The following is a 19502-nucleotide window of genomic DNA, read 5'->3' on the forward strand; positions in this document are numbered from 1 at the left end:
TTGGGAGGAATAAACAGATGATATTTCAGGCCGAGACTTGAATTCTGATGAATCCGTGGCCCGAAACATCAACTGTTCATTCATTCCTGACCTGCTGAGTTCCCCCAGCATTTTATATCTGCACCCCCCTCCTCATCTCTCCTCACACCTCCCCACCCCACACTTCCTCACCCCTCCCCACCCCACACTTCCTCATCCCTCCCCTCTCCACACTTCCTCATCCCTCCCCTCCCCACACTTCCTCATCCCTCCCAATCCCACATTTCCTCATCCCTCCCCATCCCACATTTCCTCACCCCTCCCCATCCCACACTTCCTCATCCCTCCTCATCTCTCCTCATCCCTCCCACCCCACATTTCCTCGTCCCTCCCCATCCCACACTTCCTCACCCCTCCCCATCCCACACTTCCTCATCCCTCCCCACCCCACTCTTCCTCATCCCTCCCCACCCCACACTTCCTCATCACTCCCCATCCCACACTTCCTCATCACTCCCCACCCCACACTTCCTTACCTCTCCCCATCCCACAGTTCCTCACCCCTCCCCACCCCGCACTTCCTCACCCCTCCCCATTCCACACTTCCTCACCCCTCCCCACCCCACATTTCCTCATCCCTCCCCATCCCACACTTCCTCACCCCTCCCCACCCCACACTTCCTCACCCCTCCCCACCCCACACTTCCTCATCCCTCCCTACCCCACACTTCCTCACCCCTCCCCACCCCACACTTCCTCACCCCTCCCCATTCAACACTTCCTCACCCCTCCCCATCCCATATTTCCTCATCCCTCCCCATCTCACTTTACCCCTACCCGAATCCACCCCTCCCCGAATATCCAAACCCTCTCCATTCTCTCCTCACCAGTCCAATCAGTCAACCATCTATCCCACCACATTCTGGCCTCCACCTGCCCCGGACCAACTCCCGCTCTGGCTGTTCCCGAATGCAATCGTTATCCTCCCAATCCCAGGCACGGGCCTTTATTCTCCGACCATTGCCATCCCTGCTCCAATGGTGCTCCAGCCTTAAGATACTCACCAAAGTGGATCTCCTCCCATTCCCAGTCCCATCCCTCAGCTCAGGAAGAGCAGCATGCAGTCTGCTCATTTCCATGGCCAATCCTGGCAGAATTAGGAGATGGGAGCTGAAATGGGCCATTCAGCCCATCGAGTCTGCTCTGCCATTCCATCACAGCTGATTGACTTTCCCTCAGAATCCCAATCTCCTGCCTCTTCCCTGTAACCTTTGACATCCCATCAACTAACACTTTAAATATGCCCAATGAATTGGCCTCCATCGCTGTCAGTGGCAATGAATTCCACAGATTCACCACCCTCTACCTAAAGAAATTCCCCCTCCTCTCTGTTCTAAACGGGTGTCCTTGTATTCTGAGGCTGTGCCCTCTGGTCCTAGACTCCCACAGTATAGAAAACATAATCTCAATGTTCACACTATCTAAACCTTTCAATATTCAATACGTTTCAACAAGAAACCCCCTCATTCTTCCAAGCTCCAGCGAGTAGAGGCCCAGAACCTTCAAACACTCCTCATACAATAACCCTTTCATTCCCGGGGTTATTCTTGTGAACTTCCTCTGGACCTTCTCCAATGCCAGCATATCCTTTCTTAGATACGGGGCCTAAAACTGCTCACAATATTCCAAATGCAGAGATTCAGGAAGGAATTTCTTTAACCAGAGGATGGTGAATCTGTGGAATTCATTGCCTCAGACGGCTGTGGAGACCAAGTCATTGCGTATATTTAAAGCAGGTTCCTGATTAGTCAGGGTGTCAAAGATTACAGGGAGAAGAAGGAGAATGGGTTTGGCAGGTATAATAAATCAACCGTGATGGACTGGAGACTCATTGGGCTGAAATTCCCTCATTCTACTCCCTTGTCATACGGTCTGCACCCCTCATAGTTTAGTATGCAGTACCCCTATCAAATCTCTCTTATTCTCCTACGTTCCAGGGATTAAAATCCAAACCTATTCAACCTTTCCCTATAACTCATGTCGTTAAGTCCTGGCAACATCCTGGTAAATTTCCCCTGCCCTCTCTCGGTCTTATCGATATCTTTCCTGTAAGTAGCTGACCAGATCTGCTGGGAGAATGGATCCTCTGCAGATCCTTCCACGGGCCTGGTTCATTCCCATCTCCTGTTTCTCTAGGCGCTGTCTCCGCTCTCTGCCAACCTGTTCCACAAGGCCATTTTACAGAGCGGGAGCGCACTGATGCCGGGTCTGTTACCCCCGCTACCAACCCAGCTGGCACGCGTGAGTGTCTTCACCAGTCAGAGGGCTTGCTTCGTGCAGGGGTCACCATGTGTAGGGTTTTCACCAGAGGAGCCTCAGATGAAACCTGGCTCTGGGTTTTTAGAAGCTCACAGTAGGACCTGTTTAGAATCACAGAGCACTGCAGCACAGAAGAAGGCCCTTCAGCCCATCTAGGCCATGCCAAATGGTTACTCTGCCTCGTCCCATCAACCTGCAGTGGACCATAGCCCTCCATACTCCTCACATCCATTTAAACTTCTCTTAAATGTTGCAATCAAACCCACATCCACCACTTCTGCTGTCAGCTCGTTCCACACTCTCACCACCCTCTGAGTGAAGAAGTTCCCCCTCAAGTTTCCTTCAAATGTTTCACCTTTCACCCTTGACCTCTAGTTTTTGTCTCAACCAACCTCAGTGGAAAAAGCCTGCTTGCATTTACCCTATCTAAACCCCTTATAATTATGTATACCTCCATCAAATCTCACCTCATTCTCCTACACTCCAGGAAATAAAGTCCTAACCTATTCATCCTTTCCCAGTAACTCAGGTTCTCAATTCCCAGCAAAGTCCTTGTAAATTTTCTCTGCACTCTTTTTTTTAGATTATGAGGACACGCAGTCCTCTTTTATTGTCATTTAGTAATGCATGCATTAAGAAATGATACAATATTTCCTCCGGTGTGATATCACAAAACACAGGACAGACCAAGACTGAAAAAAATCTTTCAATCTTATTGACATCTTTCCTGTAACCAGAACTGCAGACAATGCTCCAAATTAGGCCTCCCCGATGCAATATACATTTTCAGCATAACGTCCAACTCCTGTACAGAATACTCTGATTTATGAAGGCTTACATGCCAAAAGCTCTATTACCCTATTGACCTAGTCAGTGTACCAATCAGTCACCAAGTTGTGGAGGGAGAGAGTGAGCAGTGGGAGGGGTGGGGCAGTCTGAAGTGGGGTTATCTGGCCCCTAAGTGCAAGAGGGTGTGGGGGAAATAGGGGCAGTGGATGGGATTGAGTGAACGGGACAGTCAGTGGACCAAAGGGTTGCCTTCTCAGCTGAAAGAGAAAGGGAGATGAGAATGTTGCTCTGATGTCACAGCCCAGGAGGTCAGGCACCTCACCATAACTTCACTAGCCAGAGACAAGAGAGATAGACAGGAGATGGATGGGGTTAATGGACAGGGACGGACAGGGGAGGAGGAGAGATAGAATGAAGATGGACGGGGATAGACTGGAGGGGGAGGGGGTATGGATGGGAGATGGACAGGGGAGGGAGGAGTAATGGATGGGAGATGAACAGAAATGGTTGGGAGAGGGAGGGGAGAGAGATGGAGTGGGCAGGGGAGGGAGGAGAGGTGGACAGAGATGGACAGAGGAGGGAGAGGAGACGGACAGGGATGGAAGGGAGAAGGTCGAAAGACAGAAAGGGGCGGACAGGGAAGATGGATAGGAGATGGATGAGAGATGGACAGAGGAGATGGACAAGAATGGATAGGGATAGACAGGAGATGGACAGGAGAGATGAACGGGCGAGATGGAAGGGAGATGGACAGGAATGGACAAGGATGGACAGGAGAGATGGACAGGAATGGACAAGGATGGACAGGGGAGATGGACAGGAATGGACAAGGATGCACAGGAATGGACAAGGATGGATAGGAGAGATGGATGGGAGATAGATTAGGGAGGGAGGGGAGATGGACAGGGGAAAGAGCAGAGATGGACAAGAATGGACAGAGATGGGCAAGGACGGACAGGAGAGATGGACAGTAATGGACAAGGATGGACAGGGATGGACAGGAGAGATGGATAGGAGATGGACGGGGAGGGGGGAGATGGAGGAGAAGCAGACACAAGTCAAATGGGGAAGGGCAGTGGATGGAGAAGGAGGAAGAGGAGATGGACAGGGAGATGATGGGGAAAGGGATTTGGAAAAGGGTGGGAGATGAAGGAAGATGTATAGAGGATAGATGGGGAGAATGACATGGATGGACAGTGGAGTGAGGGGAGATGGATAGTGATGGATGGGGCTGGACTGGGGATGGACAGGAGATGAACATGAGGAAGGGTAGGAGGGGAGACAAAGGAAGGAGGGGTAAGGATCTGGAGAAGGATGGAGGAAGGTTGGGGGTGGAGAGGAAAGAGAGGAGATGGCCATGAGACAAATAAGCTGGCTGGGAGACAGACAGGAGAATGATGGAAACAGAGGGAGACAGACGGGGAATGGAGGAGGAGGGAGGTGAGAAGGACTGGAGATGGGTGGGGGAAGGAAGGGGTGGAGGAGGAAAGGGGGGGACAGATGGGGTTGGAAGGGAGTTGAAGGGGAGGGAAGGGAGATAGAGGTAGACAGCAATGGTTGGGAGACAGACAGGGGTGGGTAGAGTCTCTAGCAGACAGACACCACTGGAGGCTGGCATTGAATCTGGTTCTATGGTGTTGCTGTGTGCTGTCTGGGACAAGAGGGTAGAGCCTGACTTTGTGCCTGTTCTCCACAGGAAGCCGCTGAGATCGCAGGCTGCAATGACACCCGGTCCCAGATCCTGCTACAGTGTCTCCGGAACAAGACCGAGGATGAAATGTCCCAAATCACCAACCGTGTGGTGCGTACCTTCCAAATCACTCAGTGTGCGGTCACAATGGGTGAAATGGCAGTGTCACCCTCACCACCAGCAGAAGCTCTCAGCCACACACATGTATCTGGGGAAAAAACTCAGATGAAAGATTACTTTCTTTCTCGTATGTACATCAAAACATCAATTTGTACAGTGAAATGAGTGGTTTGTGTCAGCAACCAACACAGTCCAGGAATTGTGCCGGGGGCAGCCTGCAAGTTTTCCCATGCCTCCAGTGACGACATATCATGCATGCAGCTTACTAACTCTAAGCCATACATCTTTGGACTGTGGGGGGAAACTGGAGCACCCGGAGGAAACCTACACGGTCACGGGCAGAATCACCTTAGAGACAGGCAAAATCGAAACTGGGTTGTTTGGCAATGTAACGTAGACCCAGTACAAATTCAAAGTTCAAAGAAAACTTATTATAAAAGTACACATATGTCACTATACACTACCCTGAGATTTGTTTTCTTGCAGGCATTCACCATAAAACAAAGAAATACAATAGAATCAATGAAAAACTACACACAACTAAAGACTGACAACCAATTTGAAAAGAAGACAATCTGTGCAAATACACAAAAAAAATTAATTAAAAAATGATATTGTGTACAAGAGCTGTAGAGTCCCTGAAAGTGAGTCTATAGGTTGTGGAATCACTTCAGTGTTGAGTGAGTGAAGTTATCCATGCTGGTTCAGGAGCCTGATGGTTGAAGGGTAACGCAATGCCTATACAAAGTAATCACCCCCCCCCCTTGGAAGTTTTCATGTTTTATTGTTTTACAACATTAAATCACAGTGGATTTAATTCAGCTTTTTTGACACTGATCAACAGAAAAAGACTCTTTTATGTCAAAGTGAAAACAGATCTCTACAAAGTGACCCAAACAAATATAAAACATAAAATAATTGAATGCACAAGTATTCACCCCCTTTAATATGACACACCAAATCATCACTGGTGCAACCAATTGGTTTTAGAAGTCACATAATTAGTTAAATGGAGATGTGTTTTGGAGACCTGTGTGGAGTCAAGCTGTTTCAATTGATTGTAGTAAAAATACACCTGGATCTGGAAAGTTCAACTGCTGGTGAGTCAGTATCCCGGCAAAAACTACACCACGAGGACAAAAGAACACTCCAAACAACTTCATGAAAAGGTTATTGAAAAGCACAAGTCAGGAAATGGATACAAGAAAAATTTCCAAGTCACCAAATATCCCTTGGAGTACAGTTAAGTCAATCATCAAGAAATGGAAGCAATATGACACAGCTGTAAAGAGCAGGCCATCCTCGAAAACTGAGTGACTGTGCAAGAAGGGGACGAGTGATGGAGTCCACCAAGTGACCTATGACAACTCTGGATGAGTAACAAGCTTCAAAGCCTGAGATGGGAGAGACTGTGCATACAACATCTGTTGCCTGGTTGCTTCACCAGTCACAGCTTTATGGGAGAGTGGCAAAGAGAAAGCCACTGTTGAAAAAAAATCACATGAATTCTCAGCTAGAGTTTGCCAGAATGCATGTGGGAGACTTTGAAGTCAGCTGGAAGAAAGTTCTATGGTCTGATGAAACCAAAACTGAGCTTTTTAACTAAATGCCATGTTAGGTGTCAGCCAAACTCTACACATAATCAAAAACACACCATCCCTACCATGAAGCGTGGTGATGCTTCACTGCAGCAGGCCCTGGAAGGCTTGTGAAGGTAGAGGGTAAAATTAATGCAGCAAAATACAGGGAAACCCTGGAGGAAAATCTGATGCAGTCTGCAAGAGAACTGCAAGCTGATTCGTTTTCCAGCAGGACAATGACCCCAAGCATAAAGCCAAAGCTATACAGGAATGGCTTAAAAATGACAAAGTTAATGTCCTGGAGTGGCCAAGTCAGAGTCCAGACCTCAATCGAACTGAGGATTTGTAGCTGGACTTGAAAAGGGCTGTTGACTCATGTCCCCATGCAATCTGACAGAGCTTGAGCAGTTTTGTAAAGAAGAATAGGGGAAAAATTGTAGTGTCTGGATGTGCAAAGCTGATAGAGACCTATCCACACAGACTCAAGGCTGTAATTGCTGCCAAAGATGCATCTACTAAATACTGACTTGAAGGGGGTGAGTAATTATGCAATCAATTATTTTGAGTTTAATATTTGTAATAAATTTAGACCAATTTGTAGAAATTTGTTTTCACTTTGACACAGAAGAGTCTTTTCTGTTGATCAGTGTCAAAAAAAGCCAAATTAAATCCATTGTGATTCAATGTTGTAAAACAATAAAACATGAAAGCTTCCAAGGGGGGGTGAATACTTTTTATAGGCACTGTAACTGTTCCTGACCATGGTGTTGTGGGACCTAAGTCTCCCTAACCACTGGCAGGTCTTCTGCATGATTACAGCAATGTAACGTATCGGTTTGAAAGGTCAGCAAATTGAGGGCGATGAGGAACAGGCACAGAGGAGGGCATGAGGGCAGGGCACTCAAGTGGGGTAGCCTTGGCAGTCCGAGTGCGCTACCCCTGCTTTTATATTCCTGCGTTATACTTTCACTAGCCTGCCCTTGCCTCTCTGCTTGCTGTCTACAGAACGATCTCTACCAGTTAATACCCTTTGTGGCGGATGGATATTTCCTTCCTGATGACCCTCAAAAGATGTTCCAGGATGGAAAGTTCCGGAAGATCCCATACCTGCTCGGGGTGACTACTGAGGAGGCAGTAAAGAGTCTCGTACACCCAGAGGTAATGCTGATCTGTTGCTTGGCACGCAGAGAGGTTAAGAGAGTAGATAGGTGGAGGGGCAGGTAGTGTGGAAGAAGCAGATAGGTAAAGAGATCAGACAAAGAGGTGACAGTTGGAATGCCAGGTAGGGAAGTGTACAGTCATGCACTTTGGTAGAAGGAATAAAGGCAGAGACTATTTTTCTAAGTGGGGAGCAAATTCAGAAATTGGAGGTGCAAAAGTCCTCATGCAAGACTCCCTCAAGGTTCATCTGCAGGTTGATTCAGTGGTGAGGGAGGCAAATACAATGTAGCATTGCTTTCGAAAGGACTAGAATACAAGAGCAAGGATGTCATGCTGAAGATTTACAAGGCATTGGTCAGACCATATGTGGAGTATTGAAACAACACATACAAAATGCTGGAGGAACACAGCAGGCCAAGACTGATGAAGGGTCTCAGTCTGAAATCTCGACTGTTTACTCTTTTCCACAGATGCTGCCTGACCTGCTGAGTTCCTCCAGCATTTTGTGTGTGTTACTTTGGATCTCCAGCATCTGCAGTTTTTCTTGTGTTTTGAGCAGTTCTGGCTCCATATCTAGGAAAGGATGTGTTGGACTCGGAGAGGGTCCAGAGGGGGTTTACAAGAATGATCCCAGAAGTGAAAATATTAATGAATGAGCAGTGGCTCTGGGACTGTACACATTGGAGTTTATAAGAATGGGGGGGATCCATGGGAAGATGTTTCCAATAGTGGGACAGTCCAGAATCAGAGGGCACAGCCTCAGAATACAGGGAATACCTTTAAAATGGAGATGAGAAGGAATTTCTCTAGCCAGAGGGTGGTAAATCTGTTGGATTCAATGCCACAGACAGCTGTCAAGGCCAAGTCATTGAGTATATTTAAAACGGAGTTTGATAGGTTCTTGATTAGTCAGGGTGTCAAAGGTTATGGAGAGAAGGAAGGAGAATAGAGTTGAGAGAGGGAATAAATCAGCCATGATTGAATGGTGGAGTAGACTCGATGGGCTGAATGGCCTAATTCTGCTACTATGTCTTATGGTCACTACGGACAGGTATATTGGTAGGAAAGGTTTAGAGGGATATGGGCCGCTCAGGAAAGCAAGTGGGTCAGCATGGAGGAGTTAGGCTGTAGGGCCTGTTTCTGTGTTCTTTAACTTGGCGACTCTTCCCATGTTTAATCCCACACTCCGTTCTCACACAGGTCATCATCAAACCTGACTGGGAGGCCGGAATAACCAGGGATGAAATTCAGGAGAAAATAACAACATATCTCTACCCAATGGTAAGGCACCTTCGGTGAACTCATTGATCCAACCAGTAAAAACTCTCCACGTCTGACCACAAGTACCCAAGTGAGGCATTTGCTTCTCCCACCAAATGATGTCTACATGGAGTTTAACGAGGCCTTTAATGATGTCCACATGGGAGGCTGGTTAAAAAGGCTCAGTCACTCACATTCAGGATGAGGTAGTAAATTAGATTTGACATTGGTTTCATGGGAGGAGCCAGAGAGTGGTAGTATATGGTTGCCTGGAAGCCTGTGATTAGTGGAGTGCCGCAGGGATCAGTGCTGGTCTGTTGTTGTGTGTCAACTATATCACTGATCTGAATGATAATGTGGTTAACTGGATCTGAAAATATGCAGATGACACCAAGATTCTGGATGTAGGAAGAAAGGCTTTCAAAGTTTACAGTGGTATCTGGACCAGCTGGAAAAGTGGGCTGAAAAATGACAGGTGGAATTTAATGCAGACAAGTGTGAGCTTGGGAAGGAATTACACAGGGAACCGTAGGGCACTGAGCAGTGTGGTAGAACAGAGGGATCTGGTAATACAGATCCATAATCTGTTGAAAGTGGCGTCACAGCTGTTCTTGCCTGAAGTTTGTTATAAAATATTACAGTTGGGGGGATCAGAGTTCGAAGTTCAATCCCTAAGGAGTTTATAGAACATGTGAGTTTCGCCCAGGTGCTCCAGCCTCCTCCCACAGTACAAAGGTGTACGGGATAGTAGGTTTGTTGCTCACCGAATATTGTCCTGTGAATACGTTCGGGGCTGTACGGTAGGTTGCTAGGCAGTGTGGTTCAAAGGTCGAGAAGGCCCTGTCCTGCGTGGGATCTCTAAATAAATAAATCATATATACATAAATAGATGCCAGTGTTTGTTTTCTGAGGCACAGAGTGACTAAACTCTTTGTTTAGTTTGGAGCTGAGAATGGAGAACTGATTTTTGAGGAATACTTCAAGGATGTGTACAGCCCTGACCTTCTGAAAGAGCGTTACCTCGACTTATTCGGTGATGTGTTTATCACCATTCCAACCCTGAGAGCAGCTCAGTACTACAGAGGTGAGGCTGGTCTCCTTTCACCCTTACACCTTACAAGCTCAACACTCACTGGGTCAGGAATGGGAATGCCATGATTCACAAGGGACCAGAGTACAGTGGCAGTGATGGGGAAGGGATCTGAGCCATTGGGATTCTCATGACAGAGTTTGAGAATTGGTTTCTTCATTGGAAATCTACATGAGAGAGACTGGGAATGGATTAGATTTATTGGATATCCAGATCTATGAGAGAATGGAGAAATGCTTTGATTCATTGAGAAAGGATTTTTAAAATTCATCATAGAAAGGTCTGTAAAAAATAAATTCCCTAGTTTATTAACAGGCTGGAGAGAATGGAAATTTGTTTGTTCCCTAGGGAATCATTAATAGTGATAGTAAAGGGGGTAAGTTTGGTCCTTTGGGAATTTATACATTAGCAAGGAATAGTAAGAGTTTGATCCTCTGGTAATTTGCATATTGACAGGGAATGGGAAGGATTTACTCCATCGGGAAGGGTTTGGACCATTGGAAATGTGTACATAAGCAAGAAGTGGGAAATTTGGTCCTTTGGAAATTTGTACATTGGCAGGGAATGAGTAGGGTTCAGTCAAATGGGAAGGGTTTGGTTCATTGGGATTGTGCACATTGACAGGAAATGGGAAGGGTTTGGTCCATTGGGAATCTGTACATTGGCAGGGAATGGAAAGGGTTTTGTACATTGGGAAGGGTTTGGTCCATTGGGAATCTATACATTGGCAGGGAATGGGAAGGGTTTGATCCATTGGGAATCTATACATTGGCAGGGAATGGGAAGGCGTTGGTCCATTGGGAATCTATACATTAGCAGGGAATGGGAAGGGTTTGATCCATTGGGAATCTATACATTGGCAGGGAATGGGAAGGGGCTGGTCCATTGGGAATCTATACATTGGCAGGGAATGGGAAGGGTTGGATCCATTGGGAATCTATACATTGGCAGGGAATGGGAAGGGTTTTGTACATTGGGAAGGGGTTGGTCCATTGGGAATCTATACATTGGCAGGGAATGGGAAGGGTTTGATCCATTGGGAATCTATACATTGGCAGGGAATGGGAAGGGTTTGATCCATTGGGAATCTATACATTGGCAGGGAATGGGAAGAGTTTGATCCATTGGGAATCTATACATTGGCAGGGAATGGGAAGGGGTTGGTCCTTTGAGCAGAATTTGGTTCTGTGGGAAATTGTACATCTGCAGTGAATCGGGAGAGTTCAGTTCCTTGGGAAGAGGTTGGTCCTTTGGAAATTTGTACATTGGCAGGGAATGAGTATGGTTCAGTCCATTGGGAATATATACATTGACAGGGAATGGGAAGGGTTCAATCCATTGAGATTCCAGGATGTAGTTGTGACAAGACTTTATCTGTTGTTACTGTGGTTGGTTTACAGATGACAGAAACCCTGTGTTTTTGTACGAATTCCAGCATCGTGCCAGCTTCTATGAAACAAGAATACCCCAGTTCACAAGAGCTCCGCATGGCGCTGAACTTTCCTTTGTCTTTGGAGGCCCCTTCATCCGGGATTTCGACGTACTGCTTGGTAACGAGCTGATCTCTATGTTAGATTGGGTTTGGTATAGGATAAGCAGGAAGGAGTCATGGAGCTTGTGGATAGTCTGGAATTGTAGAGTATTACAGCACAGAAACAGGCCCTTCGGCCCATCTCATCTATGCTGACCTGGATGTCTATCTACAATAATCCCTTTTGTCCAAATTCAGCCTATAACCTTCTTTTTCCTTCCTATTCCAATTACTATTGTTAGTTCAATTCAGGATCCCGTGGTGAGAGAAATGAAAGGATTCATAATAACCTTAAAGGACTACCATACACCTGTCCAACTGTCTTTGTACCTGCCTCACCTACCATACACCTGTCCAACTGTACTTGTACTTGCCTCACCTACCATACACCTGTCCAGCTGTACTTGTACCTGCCTCACCTACCATACACCTGTCCAGCTGTACTTGTACCTGCCTCACCTACCATACACGTGTCCAACTGTCTTTGTACCTGCCTCACCTACGATACACCTGCTATGGGTAAGCCTAGGTAGTTCTAAGGTTAGGACCTGTTTGGCACAGCTTTGTGGGCCGAAGGGCCTGTATTGTGCTGTAGGTTTTCTATGTTTCTATGTTTTCTATGTTTTTATCAGTTTACCTGCCTCACCTACCATACACCTGTCCAACTATCTTCGTACCTGCCTTACCTATTATATACCTGTCCAACTGTCATTGTACCTGCCTCCACCTCCTCCTCTGGCAGCTGATACCAGAGACTAACCAGTGAGATGTGAAAAACCTACACCTCACATATCCTTTAACTTTCTTCCCACGCACCTAAACCCTGTGTGCTATAGTTCTAGAGTCCTATACCCTGGGTAAATGACCAGCTTTCGACCCTTTCTAACCCCTGCTAATTTTATAAACCTCTGTATGGACTCCCTTGGCTTCCAGCATTTCAGGTTCAGGAACGGTTTTTACACCTCAACCATCAGACTCTTCAACACACTCACTCCATCACTGAACTGTTCCTATAAACTATGGACTCACTTTCCAGAACTCTTCTTCTGTGGTTCTCAACATTTACGGTTGATTTATTTATAACTTTTTTCTTTTTGTTTTTGCACATTTCATTGTCTTTTACACATTGGTTGCTTGCCAACCCTGTTATGTGTGATTTTCCATTTATTCTATTGTTTCCTTGTGTTGGCCCACGGCCAAGTGGTTAAGGCGTCTAGTGATCTGAAGTTCGCTAGTTTGAGCTTCAGCTGAGGCAACATGTTGTGTCCTTGAGCAAGGCAATTAACCACACGTTGTTCTGCGATGACACTGGTGCCAACCTGTATTGGCCCTAGTGCCCTTCCCTTGGACAACATCGGTGGCGTGGAGAGGAGACTTGCAGCATGGGCAACTGCTGGTCTTCCATGCAAGCTTGCCCAGGCCTGCGCCCTGGAAACCTCCCAAGGCACAAATCCATGGTCTCATGAGACTAACGGATGCCTATATTGTTTCCTTGTACTTACTGTGAGTTCCCACAAGAAAATGAATCTGAGGGTTGCATATGGTGACATGTAAGTACCTTGATAATAAATTTACTTATTGCTTTGAACTTCAGAGAGAATAAACCTGACCTGTCCAGTCTACACCCCTCCATTCCAAGCAACATCCTGGTGAATCTCTTCTGCACTCTGTCTGTTGGTAGCTTATCTTCCCTGCAGTGTGGCAACCCAAACTGTATACTGTACAATATTCTCCCTGTGGCCTGACCAATGTTTAATTATAGTTGCAACATTCCTGTGTTGGCCTTCATTCATTGGGATATTGAATTCAAGAGTTGCAAGGTAATGTTGCAGATCTTTAAAGTCTAGTCAGACTGCATTTGGAATATTGTGTTCAGTTTTAGTCACCTCGTTATAGGAAGGATGTGGGAGCTTTGGAGAGGGTGCAGAAGAGATCAACCAGGATGTTGCCTGGATTAGAGAGCATGTCTTGTGAGAAAAGACTGAGCAAGCTAGGGATTTTCTTTTTGGAGCAAAGGAGGATGAGATTTGAAGTGATAGAGGTGTATAAGAGTCCTTGAGCGGACAGCTAGAGACTTTTTCCTGGGGCAGAGATGGTTAATATGAGAAGCAGAATTTTAAGGTGATTAGAGAAAAATACAAGGGAGATGTCAGAGGTAGATTTTCTTTTTAAACAGAGAACAAAGAATGCACTGCCAGGCATGGTCATAGAAGCAGATACATTAGCAACATATAGGAGACTCTTAGACAGGCCCATGGGAAAACGAAGGGCTATGAGAGAAGGAAGGGTTAGATTGAGCTTTGAGTAGACTAAAAGGTTGGCACATCAATACGTGCCAAAGGGCCTGTCCTGTACTGTTCTATGCTCTGTGTACTTGTGTGACTCCTTGTTTGAATGTATGACTACTAAAATTTGGGCAATGTCATCAGGATGTGGACCACCTGTGAGGGTACAAGATAAGATAAGGATGCATAGAGTTGGGGGTGATCTATTAGCATGGGTAGAGAGTTGGTTAACCAATAGAAAGCAGAGAGTTGGGATACATGGGTGTTTCTCTGGTTGGCAACCAGTGGTGAGCGGTGTGCCTCAGGGGTCGGTGCTGGGCCCACAACTGGTCACGATATACATTAATGATCTGGAAGAGGGGACAGAGTGTAGTGTATCCAAATTTGCTGCTGATAATAAACTAAGTGGAAAAACAAATTACGCAGATGATATGGAGAGTCTGCAGAGAGATATAGATAGGTTAAGTGAGTGGGCAAGGGTCTGGCAGCTGGAGTACAATATTGGTAAATACGCGATCACCCACCTTGGAAGGAAAAATGAAAGTTCAGATTATTATTTAAATAGTAAGAGATTGCAGCACGCTGCTGTGTAGAGGGACTTGGAAGGCTTGTGCACGAATCACAAAGGCTGGTTTGCAAGTGCAGCAGGCTGTCGAGAAGGCAAATGGAATGTTGAACAAGAAAAATTCTGCAGATGCTGGAAATCCAAGCAACACACACAAAATGCTGGAGGAACTCAGCAGGCCAGTCAGACCTTTGGCAGGACTGGAGAAAAAAAGGTGATGAGTAGATTTAAGCAGTGGCGGGAAGGGAGAGAGAAACACAAGGTGATAGGTGAAACTGGGAGGGGGAGGGAAGAAGCTGGGAAGTTGTTTAGTGAAAGTGATACAGGGCTGGAGAAGGGGAGTCCGATAGAGGATAGTGGATTGTTGGCCTTCATTGCTAGAGAGATTAAACTTGAGAGCAGGGAGGTTATGTTGCAACTGTACAGGGTACTGGTGAGGATGCATTTGGAGTATTGCATGTAGTTCTGGTCTCCTTACTTGAGGAAGGATATACTGGCTTTGGAGACGGTGCAGAGGAGGTTCACCAGGTTGATTCCGGAGATGAGGGGGTTAGTCTATGAAGAGGGATTGAGTCACCTGGGACTGTACTCACTGGAATTCAGAAGAACGAGAGGAGATCTTATAGAAATGTATAAAATGATGAAAGGGATAGATAAGATAGAGGCAGGAAAGTTGTTTCAACTGGTAGGTGGGAATAGAATGAGGGGACATAGCCTCAAGATTCGGGGGAATAAATTTAGGTTGGAGATGAGTGACAACTGTTTTTCCCAAAGATTGGTGAATCCATGGAATTCTCCACCCAGTGAAGCAGTGGAAGCTACCTCAGTAAATATATTTAAGACAAGGTTGGACAGATTTTTGCATAGTAGGGGAATTATGCGGAAAAGGCAGGTGGGTGGATTGAATGGCAGGGCAGGCTCGATGGGCCAGATGGCCTACTCCTGCTCCTATTTCTTATGCTCTCCTGTAAGTGAGAGGCGCAAATCAACCAGGAGCCACTGGAAAGCAAGGACCTACAAAGGGCTGAATGGTTTTCCCTATTGCAGTTGGTACTGAATCTGACCGGCTGATGTCTCATGGATTGTAGGGTAGGTTTCCAGAGAACAAACTCCCTATCCCTTGCCAAAATATGGCCAAGGGCATCCTTAGAATAAAGCAAGTGGGCAATTAATTTAGCAAACCATCTCTCAGTGCAGCCCCTCGCCGGCCTGTGTAGCACAGGAACAGGCCATTCAGCCCACTGTGTCTGGGCTGAACCTGGTGCCAAATCAAACAATCCATCCTACCTGTACGATCACCACTCCCCGTGTTCGTCTGCCTATCTGCCTCTAATGATTGTGCCTCTGCCACCACCCCTGGGGCACGTTCCTGGTACCCCCCCCCCACTCCCTGTGTGAATAAAACTTGCCTCGCACATCTCCTTAAAGTTTTCCATCTTTCAAATTAACTGCATGTTGTCTGGTGACGTTCCTACCCTAGGAAAATACTCTGATTATGCCTCTCATAATTTTAGAAACCTCTATCAGGTCAGAGGATTCACAGGTACATTTAACGTTAGAGAAATATATACCGTACAATATACGTCCTGAAATGCTTTTTCTCCTGTAATCCAAGGTCTCCCCACGACTGAGGAAACAAGCCAAGTTTGCCCACCCTCAGCCCTCTATCCAGGCAGCATCTTGGTGAAGCTCTGCTGCAGCTGCATCTTCTCCAAAGCCTCCACATCCAAAGCTTCCTGTAGCACAGTGATCACAAGTGCACACAATGCTCCCAATCTATATTTGTACAGCTGCAACATCTACCTGAAGCCACTGGAGTGGGGACATGAAGGTTAAATGTTTGAAGAGCACAGCATCCCCCCCCCCCCCCATTAGAGGTATGTCCGTACCTACCGGCGGGAGCCCCTGCCCTTTGAAGGATCTCCCCTGTGCCCTGGTATTACCCTGAGATGTCAGGGCAGCCTTTAAGCCCCGAGTGACCCAAACGACTGGAGATGTGACCATGTGACTTCATTTCACAGGCAACATGTCTGAGCAGGAGAAGCAGCTGAGCAGGTCGGTGATGTCGTATTGGGCAGAGTTTGCGCGGAGCGGGTAAGACTTTACTTCTCATATACTTTATGTACAGAATGACCTATCTGAACGGCACACAAACCAAGCTTTTCGCTGTATCCCAGCACATGTGACAATAATAAACCAATGGAAGGAACACACCTCTGTTGGGTAACCCCTCAGGCTCTGTCAATCTCTCTTTAGAGTTCATACTCAGTCCAGGCAGCATCCCTACAGACCTCTCCTACACCCTCGACATCCTTCTGTAATGGGTGACCAAAACTGCGCACAAAACTCCAAGTGCAGCAGAACCAAAGCTTTATACAGCAACATCATTAGCCCTGGGGATGACAGCTGCCCATTGGAGGAGAAGTGCCCCCCCACTGGATGACAGCTGCCCGTTAGAGGAGTGCTCCTGCCCCCAATGGAGGACACTCCATTTCATCCTCTCTCTCCTGCAATCCAAGTGTCTACCAAAATCCACCTGAAATATATTTAATGACTGCTCCTGGGGGAAGAGAATACCAGAGTCACAAACCTGGGAGGGGATTCCCTCCTCTTGTCCATCCAAACTGATTGTGAAGCTGTATCCCTTCTACATGGAGTGCTTTAGCAGGGAAGCGCCATCCATCATCAAGGACCCCACCATCCAGGCCACCTCTTTTCTTGCTGCTGCCATCAGGAAGAAGGTACAGGAGCCCCAGGATCCACACCACCTTGTTCATGAACAGTTAATATCCATCAGCCGACATGGATAACTACACCCAACTTCACCCGCCATATCATTGAAATGTTCCCACAACCAAATGAATCACTTTCAAAGACTCTTAATGTCATGTTCTCGATATTTATTGCTTATTTACTTATTACTAGTTCTTTATTTTGTACTTGCTCAGCTTGTTGTCATTGGCACACTGGTTTGCCTGTCCTGTGTGTGGTCTTTCATAGATTGTATTATGTTCCTTGGATTTACTGAGTCTGCCCACAAGAATACAAATCTCACGGTTGATAATAAATGTACTTTTTACTTTGAACTGATGGGGTGGGGGGGGGGGAACCATCCCATGCAGCCACACCACTAATCATCAGAATCCTTCAGTCATTGCTCATTCTCCTGAACTCCAGCCAGCTTTGGCCCAACCTGCCCTCCTTCTCGTTGCTACATCGGGGGGGGGGAGTTACAAGGACCTGAGGACCCATACTCAACATTTCAGCAAACAGCTTCTTCCCCTCCACTGTTGGATGTCTGAATGGTTCATGAACTCATGAACCATTGAACCTGGAGGACCAGTGGACCACTCTTAGCCTGGCCTCTACCCTCTGACCTGTTTGACATGGGTGACCCTACCAAGAGCCAAAGCATAAAGCCCTGACTCCAGTCAACATAGCTCTCTGAGTCACTGAGACACCCGAGCCTCCAAACGACAACAAGAGGACTGTTCTATATAACCTCGTCATTTTATGTCTTTGCACTGTACTGCTGCCGCAAAATTAGCAAATTTCATGAAATGTCAGTGATAATTAACCTGATTGTGATTCATTCCTGCCTGTGATCTTCAACCACAGAAATAGGCCTTTTGGCTCATCGAATTCATGCCAAGCAAGATGTCCATCTAAGGTAGTCCCAATTGATCAAATATCAACAAATAACTTTATTTGTCACATGTACATTGGAGCACACAGTGAAATGCATCATTTGCATCAGCAACCAACACAGTCCGAAAATGTGCTAGGGGGCAGCCCACAGGTATTGCCGTGCTTCTGGCACCAACATGGCGTGCCCACAACTCACCAACCCTGATCCTAACCTGTATGCCTTTGGAAAGTGGAAAGAAACCAGAGCACCTGGTTTTGTTGTCATGGGGGATCGGGGAGTAAACCTGGATCACTGGTACATGAAAACTACAACAAACTGTCAAGTCAGCAGAAAGGGTCTGCCACCACTGGAGAACTTGGATGTGTCCACGACAAAGAAGTGGGCAGGAAAAAAAATCATTGTGGACACTACTCACCCTGAAAACTCACCGTTAGAAAGCGCTTTACGGCTATTAAAACAAAAAACTTCAAGTTTCTTCCCACATGCAGGTAATCTGATCAACTATTCTTATTAGGCACCCACCCCCCTCTAATACCCCATCACTACACTGCACTATATAATCTTTAATGCTGTTTACAATGTAAATATATGCTGATATTTATGTATTTATGCCATATATGTACTTTAACCTCTAACTTTATTTTACATATTTTTTATTTTTTAATAAATGCTGTTTTTTTGTTGCACCTTGTATCCTGACCAACACACCACAGCAAGTTGCTAATACCTGTAAATGTTTATGGTGAATAAAGTTGGTGCTGCAAAGTATTATACTAACTTCCTCACTACCATGCTGCTCTCTCCAACACAAGTGCCTTTTTAATTCTTCCCGGTGACTCTTCTTGGAACAGCCTCCAATACCGGTAAATCCCTTATTGAGTGAGATGGAAGTGGTTCTCCAGCTGAGGACTCACCACCCTGTGTAACCACGGCAACAATTCCCTATTCTGGTAAATCCCAAATGCACACTCATTCACACAAAGACGTTGGTTTCAATCAAGGACGTACACAAACACACACCCATCCTCTCATACTGACTCTCACATTAGGTGAAGCTTTGACTGTGAAATTTCTGATTTGTTGATTAATACTGACATAAAATCAATCAGCTTTAATATCACCATCTGATGTGATGTGAAATGCGTTGTTTTGTGGCAGTACAGTGCAAGACATAAACATTAATGTAAATGAAGAGTACGAAAAGGGTAATGTTCATGACTTCATGGATTGTTCAGAAATCTGGTGGAGGAGGGGAAGATCAGCGAATACAGGAATCGGGCTTCTGTACCTCCTCCCTGCTGGAGGTCACAGCCTGGATGGTGAGGGTGCATAATGATGGATGTTACCTTCTTGAGGAATCACCCCTCAGTAGAGAGGAGAGGAGGGGAGTGCCCATGATCGAGCTGTCTGAGTCTCCAGCCGTCTGTAGCCTCTTGTGATCAAGCATTGGAGTCTCCAGACCGGGCTGTAATGCAGCCAGCCAA

General features: G+C 46.3%; 1 protein-coding gene across 1 annotated transcript in view; it reads left to right on the plus strand.

Moving 5' to 3' along the window:
• Positions 1-19502, plus strand: part of LOC140210337 (pyrethroid hydrolase Ces2e-like) — a 39399-nt gene that overhangs the window by 18133 nt on the left and 1764 nt on the right. Inside the window, exons 6-12 of the mRNA XM_072279211.1 lie at positions 2176-2280; positions 4784-4888; positions 7483-7635; positions 8839-8919; positions 9838-9982; positions 11389-11538; positions 16391-16463. Of these exons, the coding sequence (XP_072135312.1) occupies positions 2176-2280; positions 4784-4888; positions 7483-7635; positions 8839-8919; positions 9838-9982; positions 11389-11538; positions 16391-16463 (812 nt within the window). The remainder of the gene's footprint in view (positions 1-2175; positions 2281-4783; positions 4889-7482; positions 7636-8838; positions 8920-9837; positions 9983-11388; positions 11539-16390; positions 16464-19502) is intronic.

Source organism: Mobula birostris, chromosome 15 (genome assembly GCF_030028105.1).
Source record: "Mobula birostris isolate sMobBir1 chromosome 15, sMobBir1.hap1, whole genome shotgun sequence".
NCBI classification, from domain to species: Eukaryota; Metazoa; Chordata; class Chondrichthyes; order Myliobatiformes; family Myliobatidae; genus Mobula; species Mobula birostris.